Source organism: Hippopotamus amphibius, chromosome 6 (assembly GCF_030028045.1).
Source record: "Hippopotamus amphibius kiboko isolate mHipAmp2 chromosome 6, mHipAmp2.hap2, whole genome shotgun sequence".
NCBI classification, from domain to species: domain Eukaryota; kingdom Metazoa; phylum Chordata; class Mammalia; order Artiodactyla; family Hippopotamidae; genus Hippopotamus; species Hippopotamus amphibius.
Genome location: NC_080191.1, coordinates 119,130,025 through 119,151,440, shown reverse-complemented (window position 1 = coordinate 119,151,440; position 21,416 = coordinate 119,130,025). Strand labels below are relative to the sequence as shown.

Genomic DNA, 21,416 nt, shown 5'->3' with positions numbered 1-21,416 from the left:
TGTACAGGCTGTGTACTTGTCACCTGGAGCTCCCTGTGGGCAGCAGTCACACACTGCTCCTCTCTGCATCCCCACACCTGGAACAGCTGCTGAACAGAAAAGGGGTTCAACACATGTGTGAAGAAACAAATTATGTGATTGGGGAGTTTGTGAATTTGTTCACTCATTCTTTCTTTTCTTCCTTTCTTCTTTTGGGTGGAAGACATTCCTAATATCTTTCAGGACCCACAAAATCAGCTATTTCCTAAATGACCACTTAGAGTCCCATTGTCACTGTCTTTATTTTTTTTCAGTTTTTTATAAATTTACTTGTTTATTTATTTATTTAATTGGCTGTGTTGGGTCTTTTTTGCTGTGTGCGGGCTTTCTTTTTAGTTGCGGTGAGTGGGGGCTACTCTTCATTGTTGTGCACAGGCTCCTCATTGCCGTGGCTTCTCTTGTTGTGGAGCACAGGCTCTATGCGTGTGGGCTTCAGTAGTTGCAGCACATGGGCTCAATAGTTGTGGCTCATGGGCTCTAGAGCACATGCTCAATAGTTGTGGTGCACGGGCTTAGTTGCTCCGCGGCATGTGGGATCTTCCTGGAGCAGGGATTGAACCCGTGTCCCCTGAAATGACAGGCGGATTCTCAACCACTGCGCCACCTAGGAAGCCCCATCATTGTCTTTAAATATGAGAAAAATCCATCATTCATCCTGCCTGTCCTTCACAGACATTACTCAGGGCATTCAAACAGTTGATAAGGAGGAGTGTCTCTTTATGGAAGAGTCCAGTTAATTAACGAAGAAGGAATGACAGGATTAGAATAAAACCATTTTGCTAATGAACCCTAATGAATAATGGCTCTAGACAGTGATCATCAATGGCTGTTAAAATCCAAAAGAGGAAAAACTAAACATTAATGTGCCCTGATTGAACTATGCAACGCTACTGGTGAAGTGTTCTCACCAAAATATCAAACCTGACCTAACCAAGCCTCTAGATCTACCAGCACCCAGGAAATACAGAGGACAGAGGAGCATGTTAAAGGATGCCACAGGGATGCAATCAGCAAAATCCAGGATGTGAAAAGCCTGTCCTAGAGGACAAGTGGCCCACTATCTTACAGATATAATGCAAGGAGGGAAAAGTGAGGAGTGATATCTATAGGTTAAGAGAGTTAAGAGACATATTAACCAAATGTAATATATAGATCTTATTTGGATCCTGGCTCACACCAACTGTAAAATCCTTTCGAGATTACTGAGACATTTTCAACATTAACTGTGTATTTGATACACCAAAAACAATCACCCTCAATTTTTAGGTATAATGATGGTATTGTGGCTATGTTTTTTAAGTGCTTATATTTTAGGGATATGAACTCACATATACACGTGAAGTAATAGATATGATGCCTGGAAATGATTTCAAAAGAAGCTGGTAAGGCGCTGGTCATAATGGCCATCATTAAAAAGTCTACAAACAATAAATTCTAGAGAGGGTGTGGAGAAAAGGGAACCCTCCTACACTTTTGGTGGGAATGTAAATTGGTACAACCATTACGGAGAACAGTATGGAGGCTCCTTAAAAAACTAAATATGGGGACTTCCTAGGTGGCGCAGTGGTAAAGAATCCGCCTGCCAATGCAGGGGACACGGGTTTGAGTCCTGTTCTGGGAAGATTCCACATGCCATGGAGCAACTAAGCCCATGCGCCACAACTATTGAGCCCATGTGCCACAACTATTGAAGCCCACGTGCCTAGAGCCCGTGCTCCACAACAAGAGAAGCCACTGCAATGAGGAGCCTGTGCACCACAATGAAGAGTAGCCCCCGCTCACAGCAACTAGAGAAAGCCCGTGTGAAGCAATGAAGACCCAACGCAGCCAATAAATAAATAAATAAATAAATTTATTTTAAAAAAAAAAACTAAATATGGGACTACCATATGATACAGCAATTCCACTCCTGAGCATATATCCAGAGAAAACTATAATTTGAAAAGATACATGCACCCCAATGTTCATTGCAGCACTCTTTACAATAGCCAAGACATAGAAGCAACCTAAATATCCATCAACAAAGGAGTTGATAAAGAAGATGTGGTACATATATATGATGGAATATTACTTGGCCATAAAAAAGAATGAAATAATGCCATTTGCAGCAACATGGATGGACCTGGAGATTGTAATACTGAGTGAAGTAAGTCAAAGACAAATATCATATGATACCACTTATAGGTGGAATCTAAAAAAACGGTACAAATGAACTTATTTACAAAGCAGAAACAGACCCACAGACTTTGAAAACAAACTTATGGTGACCAAAGGGGAAAGGTGTTGGGGGGGGAGGGATAAAGTGGGAGATTGGGATCGACATATACACACTACTATATATAAAATAGATAACTAATAAGGACCTACTGTATAGCACAGGGAACTCTACTCAATACTCTGTAATGACCTATATGGGAAAAGAATCTAAAAAAGAGTGGGTATATGTTTATGTACATGTGTATGTATAACTGTTGGTACATGTATATGTATAACTGATTCACTTTGCTCTACACCTGAAACTAACACAACATTGTAAATCAACTATACTCCAATACAGATTAAAATAAATAAATAACAAATGATTTTTGTCCAACAGCTTAGAAACAATGAAAGAGATAATGTTCTGTATTATTGCTAATGTAAAAAATTAGTTGCTCTTTTAAAAAAAAAGAAGAAGAAGAAGCTGGTGAGGAAAGGGAGAAGAAATGGGTGGGGATATAAAGGAAACCAGATGGAGGTTCATTGTACTATTCTCTCTCCTATTCTATAGGCCTGAAATGTGCCACTATGGCAGGCTAAAAACAAAGGGATCAAAGACATGATTACTGTTGGCATCATCACCATCATCATCATCACTGGGGGTTTTCAGTGCTTCCTCTGTACCAGACCCTGTACCAAATCCTTCTCACACAGCACCTTATTTAATCTGCTCAAGAATTCTGTGACCTAGATACTGTTATCACTGTTTGCAGATGAGGGAACTGAGGCACAGCGAGGCTCGATACCAGCCCAAAGTCACACAGCAAGTAGATTGCAGAGCCAGGATTTAAGTAAGTATAGATCTCCTGAAATCCAAGCCCACATTCTCTCCCACTCTACCATCTCACTCACTGACACTGACTTCCCAGGGTACAGGCGTTACTCTCTCTGACGAATGAAGAAGCTGAGGGGACTTCCTAGGTGGCGCAGTGGTTAAGAATCTGCCTGCCAATGCAGGGGACATGGGTTCCATTCCTGGTCCGGGAAGATAACATATGCCACAGAGCAACTAAGCCCATGTGCCCCAACTACTGAGCCTGCACTCTAGAGTCCGTGAGCCACAACTATTGAGCCCATGTGCTGCAACTACTAAAGCCCACGCGCCTAGAGCCCGTGCTCCAAAACAAGAGAAGCCACCACAATGAGGAGCCCACGCACCACAATGAAGAGTAGCCCCCGCTCTCCACAACCAGAGAATGCCCACGTGCAGCAATGGAGACCCAACACAGCCAATAAAAAAAAATCCAATAAATATATAAATAAATAAATTAAAAAAAAAAAAGAAGCAGCAGCTGAGGCTCTGTTCAGCAATAACTAGTAAAGTTGAAGATATCTGAATCCTTTGATCCAGCAGCCTCACTTCTTGGTAAACTGTAGCACATGCGCACTAGCAGACATATACAGGAACGTCCATAGCAGGCCAGTGTCAGTAACCTTAAAGAATAGGAAATAACCCAACGTCCCTCAACAGGAACATGGATAAATAAACCATGTTGTGTCCATACAATGGAATGGTGCAACCCAGTGAAAATGAATGGAGTTTGTCTTTGCGTACCAACCAGGAACTTTTCTCGAACGTAAGGTTGAGTGAAAAAGCAAGCACTTCTGCAACAGCGGGATGCCATTTATATAAAGTTATGAAACACAAAGCAATAGTAAGTATTGCCTAGGAATGGATACATGTCTACAAGTATTAAAACAGCTGTGGGAATATTTAGCACCAAATTTACCATGGTAATCACCTCAGGAGAGAGGGACACAGAAGGATCAAGGAAGAATACAGAGGAGTCCTCAACTATATCTGCAAGACATTTCTTTTTTTAAAAAAATGATGTGCGTTAGTGAGGCTGTGGAGAAGCAGGAATCCCATACACTTTTGGTGGGAGTGTACATTGCTTCACTCTATAAGGAGGGTAATTTGGCAACATCTGTCAAGGTTACAAATGCACATACCCTTTGGCACAACTCTACACTTCTAGAAATTTCTGTACAGATATATGCACACACCTACAAAATCAGGTATGTGCAAGATTGTACATTACAGTATTGTTTATAAAAGCGAAGGATTGGAAACAAGCTAATACTATGCAGCTCTAAAAATAGAATGCATTGCTATGGAAAGATTTCTAAAGTGCAGGACACTGTGCATCAGATGCTGGCATGTGCGAAAAGGGAAGGAGGGCAGGAGAACATATATAGCATTTTGCATGTGCATAAAATATGTCCAGAAGGATATACATGAAACTAGGGTCACTTGCTGCCTGTGAGAAGGGTGACTTGGGAACAGAAGTGGGAGGCTTTTCATTGTAAGCCTTCTATATTTTTTAAATTTTGGTATATGCAAAGGTACTGTCTGTTCAAAGAATGATAAAATGCTAAAACTCTGAAGCTCAGCAAGGTTCCATAATCTTCGAAGCTGATGTCAATAAGAATTGGGACAGAGGTCTGTGTTAACCACTCCACCACGGTGCCTCCCAGACTGTAGTGGGTATGCATCAGTGACAGGACCAGGCACCAGGACCTCCATTCCATCTGTACTACCTCTGTGGCCTAGAACAGACCTTGTGTATTTCTGGACCTGAGTTCCCATCACCCACATGAGGGGTTCCTTCCTGTTCAGACATGCTACTAGTTCCCATTCCTCAGAAGTGCTGCCTCCTAGTAAAAGGCTAGGGCCAAGAGGTACCTGGATAGAGTACACAAGAATCCTGGACTGTTCCCACCCAAAGCCCCAAAATCCTGACCACAGTTTCCCCCAACAAAAGCCTGCTTGTACCACCACAGCAGCCTGCCAGCAATTACCCCCAATTACAAACCCAGAGCCCAGCAAGGCCTCAATTAGTCTAAAAAGGAGCCCGAGGAGGGGCCAGCTGCACAGTGTAGTGCCCACATATCGCCTCCACCCACAGGGTAGCACACTTCTCTCAGTGAAGCCCAGGGCCTTGGATACTTGGGAACCATGTCCTCAGGATATTGTCCTGAGGAGAAGGCGGTTGGCTCTCCTTCTCAGAGTGACCATTCCCTACAGCGCCCAGTTAAGCACTCTGTCCTGAAGTGCAGCTCTCTCGCTGCACAGACCACACACATCTTTCCCACTTACCACTTTCCCAGGTAAGGTGTGACATTTCCAGGCTATCATCCCCATCAGCCCCAGAGGAACACCCCTGGAGGAACCTGCAGATAGAGGGATGTCCTAGGCTGATGCCTCTAAATCACCATGGCTATGGACTTGTCTCACCGTGTTGGGAGGAGGGTAAAATGCCCGTCTCTACCCTGGGAGGAATGACTTCTGACTTCTTCTCGGAAGCATCCAGAAACGAACTCTTCCCTGGTCTAAACTTCTGCAAATTCCCTGAGAGGCACACCATTAGGTTGCAGAGCCCTGGGTTTGGCAAGCTTTGAGGCTTTCATGAGTTGGCCCCTGTGCCGGTCTTCTTCACAGTGGGTGTGCATGGCTGTGAGAAAAACTGTGTGCATATGTGTGTGTACACAGATCTCAAGCCTGGGTAAGGACCATGTATGCAGGGAGGACCAGAGATTATAGGAAATGGGTCTCATAAATAACAGCTAGATTTGGTCAGATGGAAGGAAGGACCTCCTGACCTGGCATGAACACAGGCACATACTCAGAGGTGAAACTCGGGGCTCCAAAGTCAAACTACCACCTCGTGGTTGGGGACCTTCAGCAAGTTACTTAACTTCTCTGAGCCTCAGTTTCTTCATCTATCAAATGGGAATAGTACCAACCCTACCTCTCAGTTTGTTAAAAAAATGAAATGAGAGAGAGAGAGACACAGCTTTGGGAAAGATCCCTGGTGTTCTCTTTAATTGCTGCAAGTAATAAATCCTTCCTTCTCTTGAAAAAAAAATGAAATGAGAAAATGTAAAGTCCCTGGTTCAAAATATGTGTTTAATAAAGGATAGCTATTTTAACCCTTTATAATAATGACAATAATAATAATAATAGCTGGAGGTACCCAGAGGTCTTTAGAGAATGCTTTGTAGAAGGAAAAGGTCCTGTTACAGCATGTCTGTCTGTCTGTATAACACTGTAATTTGTTCTTCCACTTTGGAAAACTGGCAATTTCTACTAAAACTAAACAGATGCCTACTCTCCTACATAGTCATTCAAGAGTAATGAAATGCCCTTCACAAAAAGGCATGTAAAAAACATTGACAGCAGCCTTATCTATGATATCCCAAAACTGGAAACAACACAAATATCCATCAATAGGTGAATGGATAAGCAAATTGTGGAATATTACACAGCAATAAAGAGAAATGAATGTCTGATACATGCAACAAGATGAATATCAAAAACATTTATGCAGAAGAAACCAGACTGAAAAGAGTACATGTTATATGCCCCATTTATACAAAGCTCAAAGCAGGCAAAGTCAATCTATGGTGATAGAAATCAGAATACACGTTACCTCTGGGAGTAGGTATTAATGAGAAAAAGATAGGAGGGAACCTTCTGAGGTGCCAGGAATGTTAATGCTCTGTATCTTGATCAGAGTGGTGGTTACATGGTATAAGTAAAAATACATCAAGCTGTACACTTGAGATGCATATTGTTTACCATATGTGAGTTATACAGCACACACACATACACACACCATTTTAGCATGATGGAAATCTTCTTCAGAAGGCCAGTAATAGGAAACACAAAACTTGGCCCTTCTCCCTCCCTTCCTCTGGACTTCATCAAAGCTAGACATCTAAAACTGCCCTCCTGCATGGATGCTCTTTAGATGGTGCCCACTTGTGGAGAGAAATCTGAATGGGGACCAGGAGGAAGCGCTCTCTCAGGCATCCCCTCACACGGGTCTGCTTGGGGCTCCAGACAGCAGGTCTTACCTTGCAAACCAGCTGCCACAGATGCAGAGGCCCCTCATTTTCTAATAAATTTAGTTTAACTGTTTCAGGCAGATCCTCACCATGATCACAAAACCAGGAAGGTGTCCTGTGTCCCTGCCTAAGGTTCAACAGCACAGCTATACCACCATAATGAGCAGACAGCCCCAGAGGGCAGGGGACTCTCAGATCCTGAGCGGGCCCTCTGTGGTCCAGCCACTCTTTCCCACCTGTAGTCCCTTTCTTAGAAATCCCAGCTTTGTTACAAGGAAAGTGGCATCTCTCAATTCTCTGTGGAACTCAGCCATATTCCAATTCCACTACAATTCATTAAGCCCACCCTGGTGGGAAGCACTGAGTGAGGAGCAGAGGACAGAGTCTCTGCCTATCACGGCTCACAGTTTGGATATGGAAAAGGGAAACTTTAAACAACAATACACCACACTCTCAAGCATGTGTCAGGGCCTTCTGGCAGGGTACTCACTGTTCAAGGATAAACAAAATAGCTTTGGGCCATGGGAGTCACGGGCCATGGGATACCAGAGGAAACTGACCAGCAGCTCCTGCCACCCTAGACTTCTCTCTCTGGGAGCATTCTAGAGGTCTTTTTTAGGAAGAGCTCCTGACATGGTCCAGGAACGAGCCCCTCTGCCTTTTCTCCCTGAAGTAGGGTCAACCAGGAAAAAGGCCTACAATTTGCCCTGCAGTCTGCCTGGTACAGGGTGGGGCATACACTCCTTGGGGCAAAGAGGTGCTGCTGGGCTTGAGGCCCAACATCAGTAAGGTAAAGAGGAACCCAGAACTCTGGCCTGCTGCCTTCCCAGCCCATGGGGTGGGGGCTGGGGGGGGGGAAGTGCAGGGAATTCAGCAAGATACTTACCAACTGGAAACAGCTCTCAGCTCTGGTCTCTGAGTTATTCCCCAGAATGGGTAATGGCGTCCTCCTCCCCTCCCCCACCCCCCACTTCCCTACTCTTTTTTGCTCTCTCTCCCAAGCACATATTTGGGTAAGTGACTCTGCTAATCCTAACCAGGCAGAAAAATACCGGCTGGCCTGGGGCCTGGCGCTGTGTGGGTGTGTGCACAGGAGAGAGCCGTGTGTCTGCAGCCTGTCAGTTCAAGCAGCAAGCACAGCTACAAGATAGAGATGAAGCCTGTGTGAATGGTCTGTATGTGTTAAAGTGCACCAGGGGTATGTCCTGTACCTGAGCTTCTCAAAAGCACTCTATACAGCAACTTTGCCTTGGGCACATCCAGGTGGCAGCCCAGTCACCCTAACCACAGGCCAAGGACATCAGAGAATCAGCAGGCTTCTGGGAGTCAGACTTGCAGACATGGAGCCAAGAGATCAGTTGTGAGATAGCTGGGTGTGGGAGTGTGGGAAGAGGCTTAGAGTCCCAGTATCAGATTAATAGGTTTTCACCAAAATGTGCAGGATCTGAAGTAGTATATGTGACAAGTGAGTATGAAAGAGAAGTAGGGAAAAGGAGAACTGGAGGGGATGGGCGGGGGGGGGGGGGGGTGACTGAGAGAGAGATGGATGGAGGAATGTGACCTGGGTAAAGGCACCTGGAATCCGTGGGGTGGGGTGGGCCGGGGTGGTGCTGACAGCTGTTGAGGTTTGGAGTCGCGTGGGGATGTACTAATCAACACGCTTATTCAAGCTTCCCTTTTCCCGCCGCAGAAAGTTCCCTCTTGCCCCGCGGGAGCCCGGAGCGGTGGGTGTTGGGGGGGTGGGGAGGGCGCCGGCGGCAGAGCGGGACCAGCTGAGCGGCGCCGGGGAAACTCTGCCCGCCTCGGGGCCACCGGGTCGCTCACCTGGCGGGGCCTGGCCGCCGGGATCCCGAGGTGCGGGCTGCTCCCGCGGCTGGTGCAGGACTCGTGGCCGCGGGGAGAGGAGCGCCTCGCTCCAGCAGAGCCCAGTGCACAGCTCGCGCCGGCTGTCTGGGCCTCCGCCGCGTGGGACGAGCGCGGGGCCGGCGGCCGCGCTCGGTCGGCGGGTCTCTGCACCGCGTCGGCCGCCGGCGCTCGGGCGGGAAGACCCGAGCTGCAGCTGCGGGCCGCCGGGAAACCGCGGCCGGAGAGGCTGCGAGCTCCGCCCGGCCCTCGGACGTGGGCACCGCCCCGAGGTCACAGGGCCGGAGCTCTGAGTCGCTGCAGCGCCCTGGGGCCCCACTCAAGCCTCGGTGCGGTCTGTCCTGCCGGCGGGATCCCGACCTCGCCCGGAAGCGGGGCCCTACCCAGCCTGCCCAAGAGGGTTGAGAAGTAAACCAAGGCGCGCCCACTTCCTGGAGAGATCAGTACCTGGGGAGAAGGACTCCTCTTCCATCCACTCAGAAAATCCTTTAGAGTAACCACTTCCTTTACCCCCAACCCCTGCACGCGCGCGCACACACACACACACACACACACACACACACACACACACACATACACACGAGTCTTTAAAGGCTGAAAAGGGAGCCGAGTTTGGAATCCGGGGAAGTGATGACACACACAACAATGCTGTCACACCTGGCTGCTGCAGGCCAGCAGCGGAAATGCTTGCAAGAGGGAGAGAGGGAGAGAGGGAGACAGAGAAAGAGGGCACCAGCCTGGGTGGTCAGAAAAAAATAGAGGCGAGAGCAGCCCCCACACACACACCCAAGGTAGGGCCAGACCCAGCTGTATTTTCCCCTGCCAAGGCTGTGGGGGAGGCTAGGCAGGGAGGTCAATCTGCAGCAGCCCCAAACCCAACTCACACCACTCTCACTCATAGTCAGGGCACAAATGGGGGTAAGGAAGAAGAACACACTTTCGCTCTTGCTCAGGAAGCAACCACAGAGGTTTTGAAGAGCTGCTTGCCCCGGTGTATGTTGGAAGCAGTGAAAGAAAACAATCAAGCCACTTCGGGAACTTCTCAATGGTGGGTAGAGAAAGGTACTTCGTGAGGTGAGTTTAGGAGAGCCCTGCTCCCTCTTACTGTGGTGCGCAGGCCAGGCTGCCCTGCTGACCTCTGTGGAGCCATTTTCAAGATGCTGAATTCCAAAGAGCCCAATCACCCTGTCCTCCTTTCCTTTAACCTCAGAATGCAGAGCAGGGGCCTGAGTGGGAAGAGGCAGCGCATGAGGGTGGCCTGTGGATGCTAGGGGGAAAGCCCGTAAGCCACCAGTGGCTCTTCAGGCTTCCTCAGAGACTGAGCAGCTTGGGAGGAAGCAGTAGTGACAGGCATTGGGCCAGCCACTCCAGACATGCCAATCACTACACACACTGGAATGACATCCACTCAGTTCACCTTCCTCCACAAAGTATCCTGGCCCATCAACAACAAGGAGTTTGGCTCATGAAGACTCAAAACACTGGCCATCTCTCTCACACTTTATGATTGCAGGCTTTTTGTTAAGGCTGAGTTAACTGTTAAAATGCACACCTGACTATTCTGCCAGCACTGCTTTCCCCTCAGACAACCTCCGTGCGTGTAACTGGGTTCCAATCAGATTTCCGCTGAAAGTAGGTGAGAACTCACCCCTCAGCCCTGGAGAAAGATCGAAAAAATGTCTTGTCAGGAGAGAGATTTGAACAAGTGCCTCGCTCACAGCCTGTTGTTTTTCTTCCTAGGCTGTGACAGAATATATGCACTGGCAGCAAGAGAGGCAGGATGAATTGAGAAAGAAAGAAAAGAAAAGGGGGAAGGGAAGGAAAGAATAAATAAAGGAGAGGGGGATGAGAGAGAAAAGAAGAGGAAAAAAAGATGCCACATTCATGGGCCACGTTTACTCTGATATATGATACACATATATCATTACATATCTGTAAGTATAAATGTGCTTTACCCCATAAATATAAATATCACACCTTGTATATGTGCATACCTGTGTTTCTGCAGCTGCACACACACACCCAGACAGCTGGTATCTCACGTGTTACAAGGACAGACCCTTCCCATGACTTCTATTTGTGATACGATGCACATACGTATACAGTCCCCCAAAGCCCCAAGGCAACATCTGCGCCTGTGTCGGAGCAGGAGCAGAGTGGAGTCTACTTGGTTAAAGGGGGGGGGGGGTTCTCTGTGTGTTAAATAAAGCACACATCCAACCCGTAGGATTAAGACGCGGAAACTGAGGAGGGGTCTGGTCCCTAGGTCCGGGAGCGGCGCAAGGAAGGGCGGAGGGGCTTCAGGTGGAGCCCCTGGGCTCCTCTTCCCAGCGATCCTCTTCCCCAGCTCCGTCCCGGCCCGGTCACTCTGAGAGCGCGAGGGACAGGCCAGGCCGAGGTTTCTTCGTTCAGTGACACCCGTTTCTAGGCTGATTTTCCCAAAGCCACCGCGCAGCTCTCTCCACCCCACCCCCGTCCGGCCCCCTCGCCGTCCCGCCCTCCCCCGGACTGGAGCTAGAAGTTTAGCCCCAAGCCAGCAGCGAAGGGCAGAGCAAAGGAGGCGTTTTCTTTCACCTGGAAGCTGCGAGGAGGCTTGGCGCGCCTCTCCCCGCTAGGGCCCGAGCTCCCTGGGCACTGGCCGAGTGCGGACGGACCCCGCCGGGGCCCTCGGCATCTCCCGGCCCAGTCCGCAGAGCGAGCACCGGCAGACTCAAGGGCTTGTGAGAGCGTGAGCGCGGCTGTCCGCCGGGCCCCCTAAGCTCGCTGGGAGGGGGCAGGCCGGTCCGGGCTGTGCGGGGCGTTTACAAAAAGTGACTTGGAGATGAACTCTCCCGTGCGCGACTGGCCGCCCCGCTATAGGGGCGAAGGCGCCTGACGCAAGCGGAACTCGGCGGAGCCCATACGAATCAGAACAGAGCGAGGCTCCTGGCGCACTAGGGACTCCAGAAGGCAGCTCCGCCGGAGACGCGAGTCGTGCCTCGGGAAACCGGAGGGTGGGGGGAGGGGAAGAGCGCAGACAAGAAAACCCACCGAGGCGGGGACTGGTCTGAGCGGGGAGGGGCGGCGGAGCCGGAGCCCCTCTCTGTTGGGCGGACTCCCCATGGCCAGAGACTGAGCTCCACTCCCGCCGGCCGCTCCCTAGGGGAAGGGAAAGAAGAGGGAAGAGGCGCGAGAGGCCGCCAGCGAGAGCGCGGGCGGCATCCGCAGTCTCCAGAAGTTTGAGACTCGGTCGTGAGCGGACTTGTGCGCCCGGACTCTTTGCCGCGCCAGCGCCAGCGGAAAAGAGCAGGCACTGCCCGGCCTCGGCGCGCCGGCTTTGTCATGATGGCCAGCTACCCCGAGCCCGAGGACGCTGCGGGGGCTCTGCTGGCCCCGGAGACCGGCCGCGCAGCCAAGGAGCCCGAGGCGCCGCCGCCGCCGCCGAGCCCGGGCAAGGGCGGCGGCGGCGGCGGCGCTGGGACAGCCCCGGAGAAGCCGGACCCAGCGCAGAAGCCCCCATACTCGTACGTGGCGCTCATCGCCATGGCGATCCGCGAGAGCGCCGAAAAGAGGCTCACGCTGTCGGGCATCTACCAGTACATTATCGCCAAATTCCCGTTCTACGAGAAGAACAAGAAGGGCTGGCAGAATAGCATCCGCCACAACCTCAGCCTCAACGAGTGTTTCATCAAGGTGCCGCGCGAGGGCGGCGGCGAGCGCAAGGGCAATTACTGGACGCTGGACCCGGCCTGCGAGGACATGTTCGAGAAGGGCAACTACCGCCGCCGCCGCCGCATGAAGCGGCCCTTCCGGCCGCCGCCCGCGCACTTCCAGCCGGGCAAGGGGCTCTTTGGGGCCGGTGGTGCCGCGGGCGGCTGCGGCGTGGCAGGCGCGGGGACCGACGGCTATGGCTACCTGGCGCCCCCCAAGTACCTGCAGTCCGGCTTCCTGAACAACTCGTGGCCGCTACCGCAGCCGCCCTCGCCCATGCCCTACGCCTCCTGCCAGATGGCGGCGGCCGCAGCGGCGGCGGCGGCGGCGGCGGCCGCCGCAGGCCCGGGCAGCCCAGGCGCGGCCGCGGTGGTCAAGGGGCTGGCGGGCCCGGCCGCCTCGTACGGGCCGTACTCACGCGTGCAGAGCATGGCACTGCCTCCCGGCGTAGTGAACTCGTACAACGGCCTGGGAGGGCCGCCCGCCGCGCCCCCGCCGCCGCCGCACCCGCACTCACACCCACATGCACACCATCTGCACGCGGCCGCCGCACCCCCGCCAGCCCCGCCGCACCACGGGGCCGCCGCACCGCCCCCCGGCCAGCTCAGCCCCGCCAGCCCGGCTACTGCCGCGCCCCCGGCACCCGCGCCCACCAACGCACCGGGCCTGCAGTTCGCCTGCGCCCGGCAGCCCGAGCTCGCCATGATGCATTGCTCTTACTGGGACCACGACAGCAAGACCGGCGCGCTGCACTCGCGCCTCGATCTCTGAGAGTCCAGCGCACGCAGGCTGCGAGGATGCAGGGACGCGCGACGCCGGCCTTGGTCGCAGCCGCCGCCGCCAGCCAGACCGCGCGCCCGCTGGGACCGGCCCCTGAGCCGGCGCCCACAGCCCCTCTGAGCCTCCTCGCACCCCTCTGCTCCTCTCGCTCCTCTTTGTCTCCGCTTATCCGCCTGTGATCGCCTCCCTGCCCTCTATGCCCTTTCGTTCCTCCAGCCTGCAGGCCGCCTCTCCACGCGTTTTCTGCAGGCCTAGTTTTATCCGGGCGCCCCAGCGTCCAGGCTAGACACCGGTTGCCAAAATTCACAGCGGAGAGGAAGCGCGCGGGGCCGAGGTTCAGCCGGGCGTCGGCGGCGCAGACCTCCTGGCCTTCTCTCACAGGTCGGTGCGCTCGCGCTCGGCTCTCTCCGCCCGGCTGCCGCGCCATCCTTGGCTAGAAGCGCCGGCCTGGGCAGGCAACGAAACCCGCGCCGCCCGAGAGAGGGACGACCATGTGTTTGCTCCGCGTACCCTCTTGGAGCTTCAGAAGCCCCTTGCTGGGGCCCACTGGGCCGGGCGGGGTTGGGCCGGAGCAGAGAGCCGGGGCCGCCTCACTCGGCGGCCTCTTCCTACGGGTTTACATCGCATCCCGGCTCGGAAAGAGGCAGTGTTTCCTCCGCTCTCCATCCCGGAGCTTCGGGCCCCTTTAGGCCCGGGCTGCTGCCTAATGTTTTGCTAGAAAGATCGCGAGGGCTATTTCAGATGATAGCAAAAAAATATATTTTTTTTTAAAAGGAAAAAAACTCACCAGAAAACCGGCTAAGTATTGTGGCCTTGGATTTTGCTAAAGCAAAACATGAAAATCTTTTCTTTCAGGAGATTTGAAGTAGAATTCCTGTCGGGCCTTCAAAAAGCTATGTTCAGAAAGGTAGGAGAATATGCCCAGTAACAGACGGTTTCCTCTACAAATTAGAGGATTTCCCTCCTCAACCTATCTTTAAAAAAAAAAAATCAAAAACAAATTTTCCCCTATCTTCCGATGCAAGCCCCCGAGCGCCGGGAGATCACTGCCTGCCTGGCGGAAGCTGCAGGGACGACGCATCCCCTCCCTGATTTTTGTTTTTTTTCAAACCTCCTGCTTCTCCCACCTTGGGCAGGAGAAATGTGAAACCCGGCAGCAGTCAGACCAGGCGGGCTTGTGGCCCCGAGCCTGCCGGCCCAAAACTCTAGACCTGGTTGTTCTGTAGTGTGTCGTTTGGAGGACCAAATTTTTCTAGAAAGAACTAGAGCACTTTTGTTGTTTTGTTGTTTGTTTATTGTTGTTTTGTGTTGTCAATTCCCGAATAAATTTTTTGTTCTTTCTTTTTAACACAGACTTATATTATTTCTGTCGCGCCTAAGTTTGTTCAGTAGCTAGTTAAAAGAGGGAAATTTTCAGCAAAAATCTATCCTTTTTCAGACAAACAAGGGTGGAGGGCGGCCGGAGTAGGGGGCCTTTGTGGTTGTGGCTGCCGCTTTGTGTTCCGGGGGATTGTTTGTTTTCTGTGTCACCTCTGGTCTGTTGTGGCTGTTTCACCTCATCGGAGAGACTTTATCTGCCATGGTTCTTTCACAAGGCGTGACTGTAGGTAGGATTTGTTCTTTTTTTGCATCCGTGAAAGTTTAGACTTTACCTCTTACACAGTCGTGCTAGGTGTATGGGCCGTGTTTTTATTATATTGTCTTCATGCTTTTCAGTTTTTCCAATTAAATCTAACAACCGGAAGAGTTTATTCTAAACAGATAAAATCCTGGCTGCGGAAATGCTCTATAAGCTGCAAACCTCTGTACAAATGTAACGAGTGACTGATTGCCTCATTTTTAATAGTCAGAAATCGTTTACCTAGAGATATGTGTAAGAGAATTGGGACTATCAGAGAGAGATGAGCATACTGCCTGGCGGTAGAAATGTAATCTTTTCTCTCTCTTTTTCTTTACTGAGACTCTTGGAATAACGAATTAAGAGCGGTGCTTCGGCGCAGGCACTCGGGCGTTTGACCCGACTGCAGGCCAGTGCTTCGAGGGCGATTAGAGGTGGTCGGCTTTCAGCCCTCCGGTGGGATGACAAACATCAGCCAACTCTGGCCGCCACTGCGGCGCCCCTACGCTGGACCCTGCGCCCAGCCACGTGTTGCTCAATGCCCCCCACTCAGCCTGTACAGCAGTGGTCACAGGTCCAGACCAACCAGTAAGCGGGGAGGAGCTGCCTGCGGCAAGGAATGAGCCAGCAGGCCTCCCACTTCAGCCTATACTGGTGGTTAAGCGTTGACAACATCAGGGTGGGAGCCCTGTTGTGTGTAGTTGGACCCAAGGGGAAGTGGCTGAGGCTCAGAAAGCCCACTTCTTCCTCGCTCATCCAGGGAGGCTGGAAGATGGAGGATGAAGCCTTGGGGGTTCTGAGGAGTATCACGCTGAGACTGGGACTGGAGCCTGCCAGGGCCAGGGGAACCAGAGCAGTCTGCAGATGAGGCTCAGCCCCAGGGTGGGCGAGAAGCCCAAGAGGATGGTCAGCCTTGGTGTTTGGTGCTTCTGGCAACCTGTTGTGCCTTTGTCTGTCTGACTAAGGTGAGTTGCGGAAAAGAAAGTGGATGGCTGCGCGCTTGTCTGTGCTTTCTGTGGTGTGAACATGTATCTCATTGGCAGTTGTATAGTCTATGCCTGCTGCAAATGTGTGTGTACAGTGTAAGTCGCGTCCTGATGACAAGGAGGGAGGTGTGTGGGTCTGTCACTCACCTTCAGAGCAGGCGTATATTTTAGGCATTGTAATAATCATATAGCTAATATTCAGGGAATGCTTACTGGGACCACAGCATGTGTTGCATTCATAAGTCACTGGTAACATGTGCAGTCATATTCTGGGTATATAATCTTGGTTTGCTGAATGAAAACAGAGAATGCTTACAGACGCTTTGCTTCAGCTAGTTGAGGCTCTCTGTTCTGGGGCTGGCTCTCAGCAGCCCACGGCTGCTATTCCAAGCAGAGAAAGCAGAGGAGGGAAGTCTTCTAGGCAGAGCCTCCACTGAGCTGGGGAAGTTGGCCTAGGCCAGCACTGGAGGACAGAACCTCCCTGTCCCCCAAGAACTGAAAGGCGAGAGGCACCCATGACTAGGGAAATAGCAGCAGCCTCACCCAGTTCAGAGGATGAGATGAAGGAATCAGGGAGGGATTCCTGGTCTGCGCTGGGATTGGAGGAATTGAGAGAAGGGAGCCAAATCATACCCCACTTCCCCATGGATGCCCTCAGGAAGACATCTGTCTCTAATTCTAGCCCCAGGAGTTTCTCCAAAACTCTATAGTTTGGTCATTTCCCCCCAGTGTTACAAGTTTGGGGCAATGGTTGACTTTCTGCATCTCTCATTTCCTTTCTTTCCTCTCCCTGTTTGCACTTTTGAGTTTCTGTTAGAGAAGATGATTTAAGGAACTCCCTAAGTAAGGACAAAAGTATTTAGGAGAGTTCCTGATAAACAGCAATTATGCCTTAGCATATACAGCCTGGTCTAGATGGCCAGACCACGTGGGTGTTATGTATATATGTTTGCCAGGGTGTATTGTAAATATAATGTAAATAGTTTGATACAAATGTGCTGCCAATTTCTGCACGTCCTGGATAATGAATAGCTATACATGGCATTGAATGAAGAGTATGTGTGTACTTGGATGCATGTAAATATCCTCACACTCAGCACTGACAAGATGAGCCCCCTCCTCACATTTACACACAAATTCTTGGTCACCCCTATCCCCTAGAACTGCCCAGCCAGAGTACTTGGGTTCTGGTGGGGGAGGGTTCCCTGTTCTCAGGGGGACCTGAGAGAAATCTTTGCCAGTACGGTATACTCACCAAGAGACTGTAAGGTGGGGACCTAGGGGGTTCTCTGGGGTGGGCCTGCCCCCTACTCCAGAGGGTGTTCTGGGCCTGTTTCACCCTTGCCTGAGTAAAGACCTCACTGCCCTGCATCCTGGATTTGGGTGGGCATGAAGCCCAGGACCTTTCACCTGAGATTAGGTGCCCTCCGGCCCTTGCCTGGGTCTGCCGCTAGCTGAGGCTAGGGCTCCTGGCTAGGAAGAGCCCCCTGGTGGTGGGTAGAAACCAGGGGCAGACCAGGGCTTCTTACAGCCAGATGGGCAGGAGAGGATGGGCCAGGAAACTGGGTCAGACCCAAGACAGTCTGCGCATGAATAAGCTCTTCCCTTCCAAATGGAGGTTTGGAGCACCAGAACCGCTGAGCCAGGCTCCTAGTCTCCAGGAGTGGGTCAAGGGCCAGGCAGCGGCTTGGTCAGGCTCAGGAGTCCTGCGGTGCTCCTGCTCTGTGGAGTGAAGCCCGTGGTGAATATGCCTGTCAGTCTTGCTGCCTCTGCAGGGCAGCCCCTGCTTCTGGGAATAGCCTGTGGCACCTGTATGAAGAGATGGGCCCAGGAGCCCACATCTCTCCTCTGTGATGGGGACCAGAGGCCTGGAGTGGTTGAGAGAGACGTTCATGCCCCAAGTTTGCCTTAGGAACAACCAGAAGTGAAGGATTCTTGAAACCAAGTGCTCTGATTGGCTTTCTGCTTCTGGAGAGAGGGTTCCATTCTGTCACAAGAGTGTCTGGGCCCCAGGAACCCCAAATCTTGTTTACATTTAAGGAACCTGGGGTTCTGAGAAGAGAAGGGGCCAGCCAGAGGTCATCCAGCTGTATGTGGGGCAAACAGCCACAGAAATATTAAGGCGAGGCCTGAGAGTACGGAGCCCAGCTGCCCAATTGGGCCCTGCCAACCGATGTTCGATGTTGGGGAGCTCAGTGGGTAAAGGGGGAGCCAGCCAGAGAAGGAAGCACAGGGCTGGGTCTGAGCTGTGGGCTGACTGGACTCTGGAAACTTCTGCTATGCCATCTATTTGCTGCTCAGGCTCCAATTGGGTGGTAGGCTCTGACAAACTTGTTCTGGGACCATGTCACTCCAGGGAGGTGGTTTGTGTAGGGGCAAGGACAGGGGCTGTTCAGCCTGGAAGGACTAGCGTGGAGGCCGGTGACCTCCTTTAATAACTGTGGGACCTTGGGGGGAAAAAATTTCTGAATTTCAGTTTTCTCATCTATAAAATAGAATTATATATACCTTGCAAGGTTATTAAAATAATTAAATGTTCTAATGTCAAAGTTTATAATACATCATCAATATGGTTTTCCTTCCCCTATTGAAAGAGGAAAGTAAGAAAGAAGGGAGGAAGGGAAGGAGGGAGGGAGAGAAGCGGGAAAGGGGGAGGGGAGAGGGGGAAAGGAGGGAAGGAGGAAGAAAGGACAAGCTTTCATTCCTAGCAACTCCGTAGGGTATGACATCTGAATGCAGAGGCTGTGGCCACCCCTGCACACCCAAGAGCCCAGGCCACCGATGGGGCTCCGGAGGTTGCACCCACCCTGCCTCAGCCCCGGGACCCCGGGGGTAAGGCGCATCCTGTTACAGGGAATACCCGGTCCTGGGGGCACAGACAGAAAGTCCAGTCCCAGGCTCCTCCAGCCACCCTCTAGCTTCTCATAAGCCAATCTTCACTGATACATGAGGCTTTCTCTGAGAAAGGCCCGCTGACCTGCAAAGGGACACCGACTCAGGAGCTTGGGTCCAGGCGCAGCCGCCACTCTCAAGCACTTGGGCCGATGCCTCCCGCCCTCAGATAACTCCCTCTGGAACGCGGGGCTGTTAGAACTTTACCCCTTTTTCCAGAAAAGCAGTAGGTAGCCACGAGGGGGGAGGTGGCTGAGGTTAGCTTGTGGGAGAGGCTCCCCTCGGTCTTTGTGGAGAAACGGGAACCCTAAGGGGTAAACGCAGGAAGCGGGTTGGCCGAGCTGCTGCGGGCAGAGGCGCCGCACGCGGGTGGCAGCAGGGACCGCGAGGGGCGGTGGCTCCGCACACCCGGGCCGGGACGCCAAAGCCTCCCGTCCGCGGGCCTGATGTTGGCGCTGCAAGCGCGAATTATCAGGCGCGGCCCCTGGTGCCGCCTGGCAAATTAAACAAAATTCGGGGAGAACGACGGGACCCATCTGAGCTCAGGGTGCTCCCGAAGGCAGGGCGCGCAGGGGAAGCACAGGAGGCCCCGATCGTCCAGAGGTGGTTGAGCGCACCGGGCACTGGCCGCTGGAGCCCCCACCACGCCAGGAAACTGACTCCGCTTCTCCACCTTGGGAGCTCAGCCTGACCCCTTTGTCCTCAGTAAAAGTACTATCAAACCGAATAAAATAAAATCTTTCCCGGATACTCCACGTAAAGTTTTCTTTAGACAGGCGAAGAAAAGGACAGGATCCGGGGAAACTTCAATCTCTGTGGATGAGGAGGGAAGGGGAATGTGCTTTTTGCTTTTTTGTTTCTTTCTAGGGAGAAAGAAGGAAATTCGACACATATTTTTAAAAATCTCCCCCCAACAAGCGCTAAAGCCTGCGAGTGTGAGCAGAGAGTCAGGAAACCGAGCCCCCGCCCGCAGTGACATCGGGCCTTTGTCTTCTTTCCTGAAGCCCCCATGACTGCTTGACCGCGCCAAGATAAAGGCCAGGTCAGAGCCCTGTGGAATCCCGAGGGAGGGGGCAGCGGGGCCGTTCACTGGCCGCTTCCAGCAGGCCGGCCTTGCCGGAACGGGGCTACACGGCCAGGGGCTGTTCCCCCACCCCCAGGCCCAACTGAGGCACGGATCCGCGTTTCTCGGCTTGCCCTGAGTCGTCTTCTGCAACTAAGTTCCCTGGACCCAGTCCCCGCCAGCATTACGTTTCCTACTTAAGGGCTCCAGGAGGGGTGAGGGGCCAGGCCCGCCGCCTCACCCCCGAAGGACTTCGCCTGACTTGGTGCTCTAGAGTGGAATGGTGAGCAACTTCTGCTGGCTTTTATGGCCGTTGGGCTCGGCTGGCCAACAGGAGCCGAACGCGTGCCGCGACTTCCCGCTGCGCCTCTGCCTTCTTGAGGCCCCGGAGACTCCTCCAGCTCTTGGCCTCAAATTTTCTGCGTAACCCCCTCCTGTCTGCCTAACGGGTCTGCGGAGGTGGCGGGAGAGCGTTTGTGACCCTATCCTACCGCTTTCTTCGATTTAGAAGCGCGGATCTCCGCAGAGCTCAAGCCTCCGCGGTGTCGCCTTTGCACGGGGGCGGCCCTGGGCCTTCCAGGGTACAAGTGGGGTCCGTTTCTCCGCAGACACACGCAGGTGCTGCGCAGCTCACAGTTCTTCCTAAGAAAGAAGGGGAAGACGAGCCCCGCAACCTGCGCGGGCGGAGATGGAGGGATCTCCAGTAGTCACGCTGCGCGCCCCGCACGCACACCAGCTTGTGCCCCATGGGTCCCCAGCCAGCGCTGCAGCCCCACATTTTCCCAAGCTGAGGGAGAACCCTCGGTTCCTCTCCCTTCATGATGGATTGTGTGGGTAGGGGCCCGGGCTGCCTTCCCTGAGCCGAATGGAAGATCCGGGCCCCTCTTTTATCTTCCATGTGGACGCGACCTGGGGAGGAAAAGGAAAGGCGACAGACCGGGGAAATGAGACCTACAGTCTCGCGTGCCGGGAGTTCGCTCCACCTTTTCCTTCTCTCGCCCTCTGCCCCCATCAGCCGACTCGGGGATCTTGGTCCCCACTGAAACTGGAGCTGCCCACCGGCCGTCAGATGAGAGATAAAGGAGCCGAGGCGCTGACAGGATCTGGGTTTTCCCGCACCCTGGAGCGGCACCTGAGATCCTACTTTCCCAGGTGGCGCTGACTCAGTTCGAGAGAAACGGGTCGGCTGAGCAGTGCACACATTCTGCCTCCAGGCACAAACAGTCGCGTCCGCGTGAGGAGTGTGCATAGACACCTCTGCACGAGGGCACCCCGTATCCGTGTGCATGTCCATGCATACGTGTGTGCATCTGAGTCTAGAAAGACAGGCAGACACATTTACACACGCATGATATACCTTTGCTCACGTTTGAAC

The 21,416-nt window shown here is 52.5% G+C and overlaps 1 protein-coding gene across 1 annotated transcript; it reads left to right on the top strand.

The window, feature by feature from the left end:
• The first annotated feature begins 12,333 nt into the window (after positions 1 to 12,333).
• On the top strand, positions 12,334 to 13,473 carry FOXL2 (forkhead box L2). Its single transcript, XM_057739714.1, has one exon. The coding sequence runs from the start codon at positions 12,334 to 12,336 to the stop codon at positions 13,471 to 13,473; it is 1,140 nt and encodes a 379-aa protein (XP_057595697.1).
• Positions 13,474 to 21,416: the final 7,943 nt, after the last annotated feature.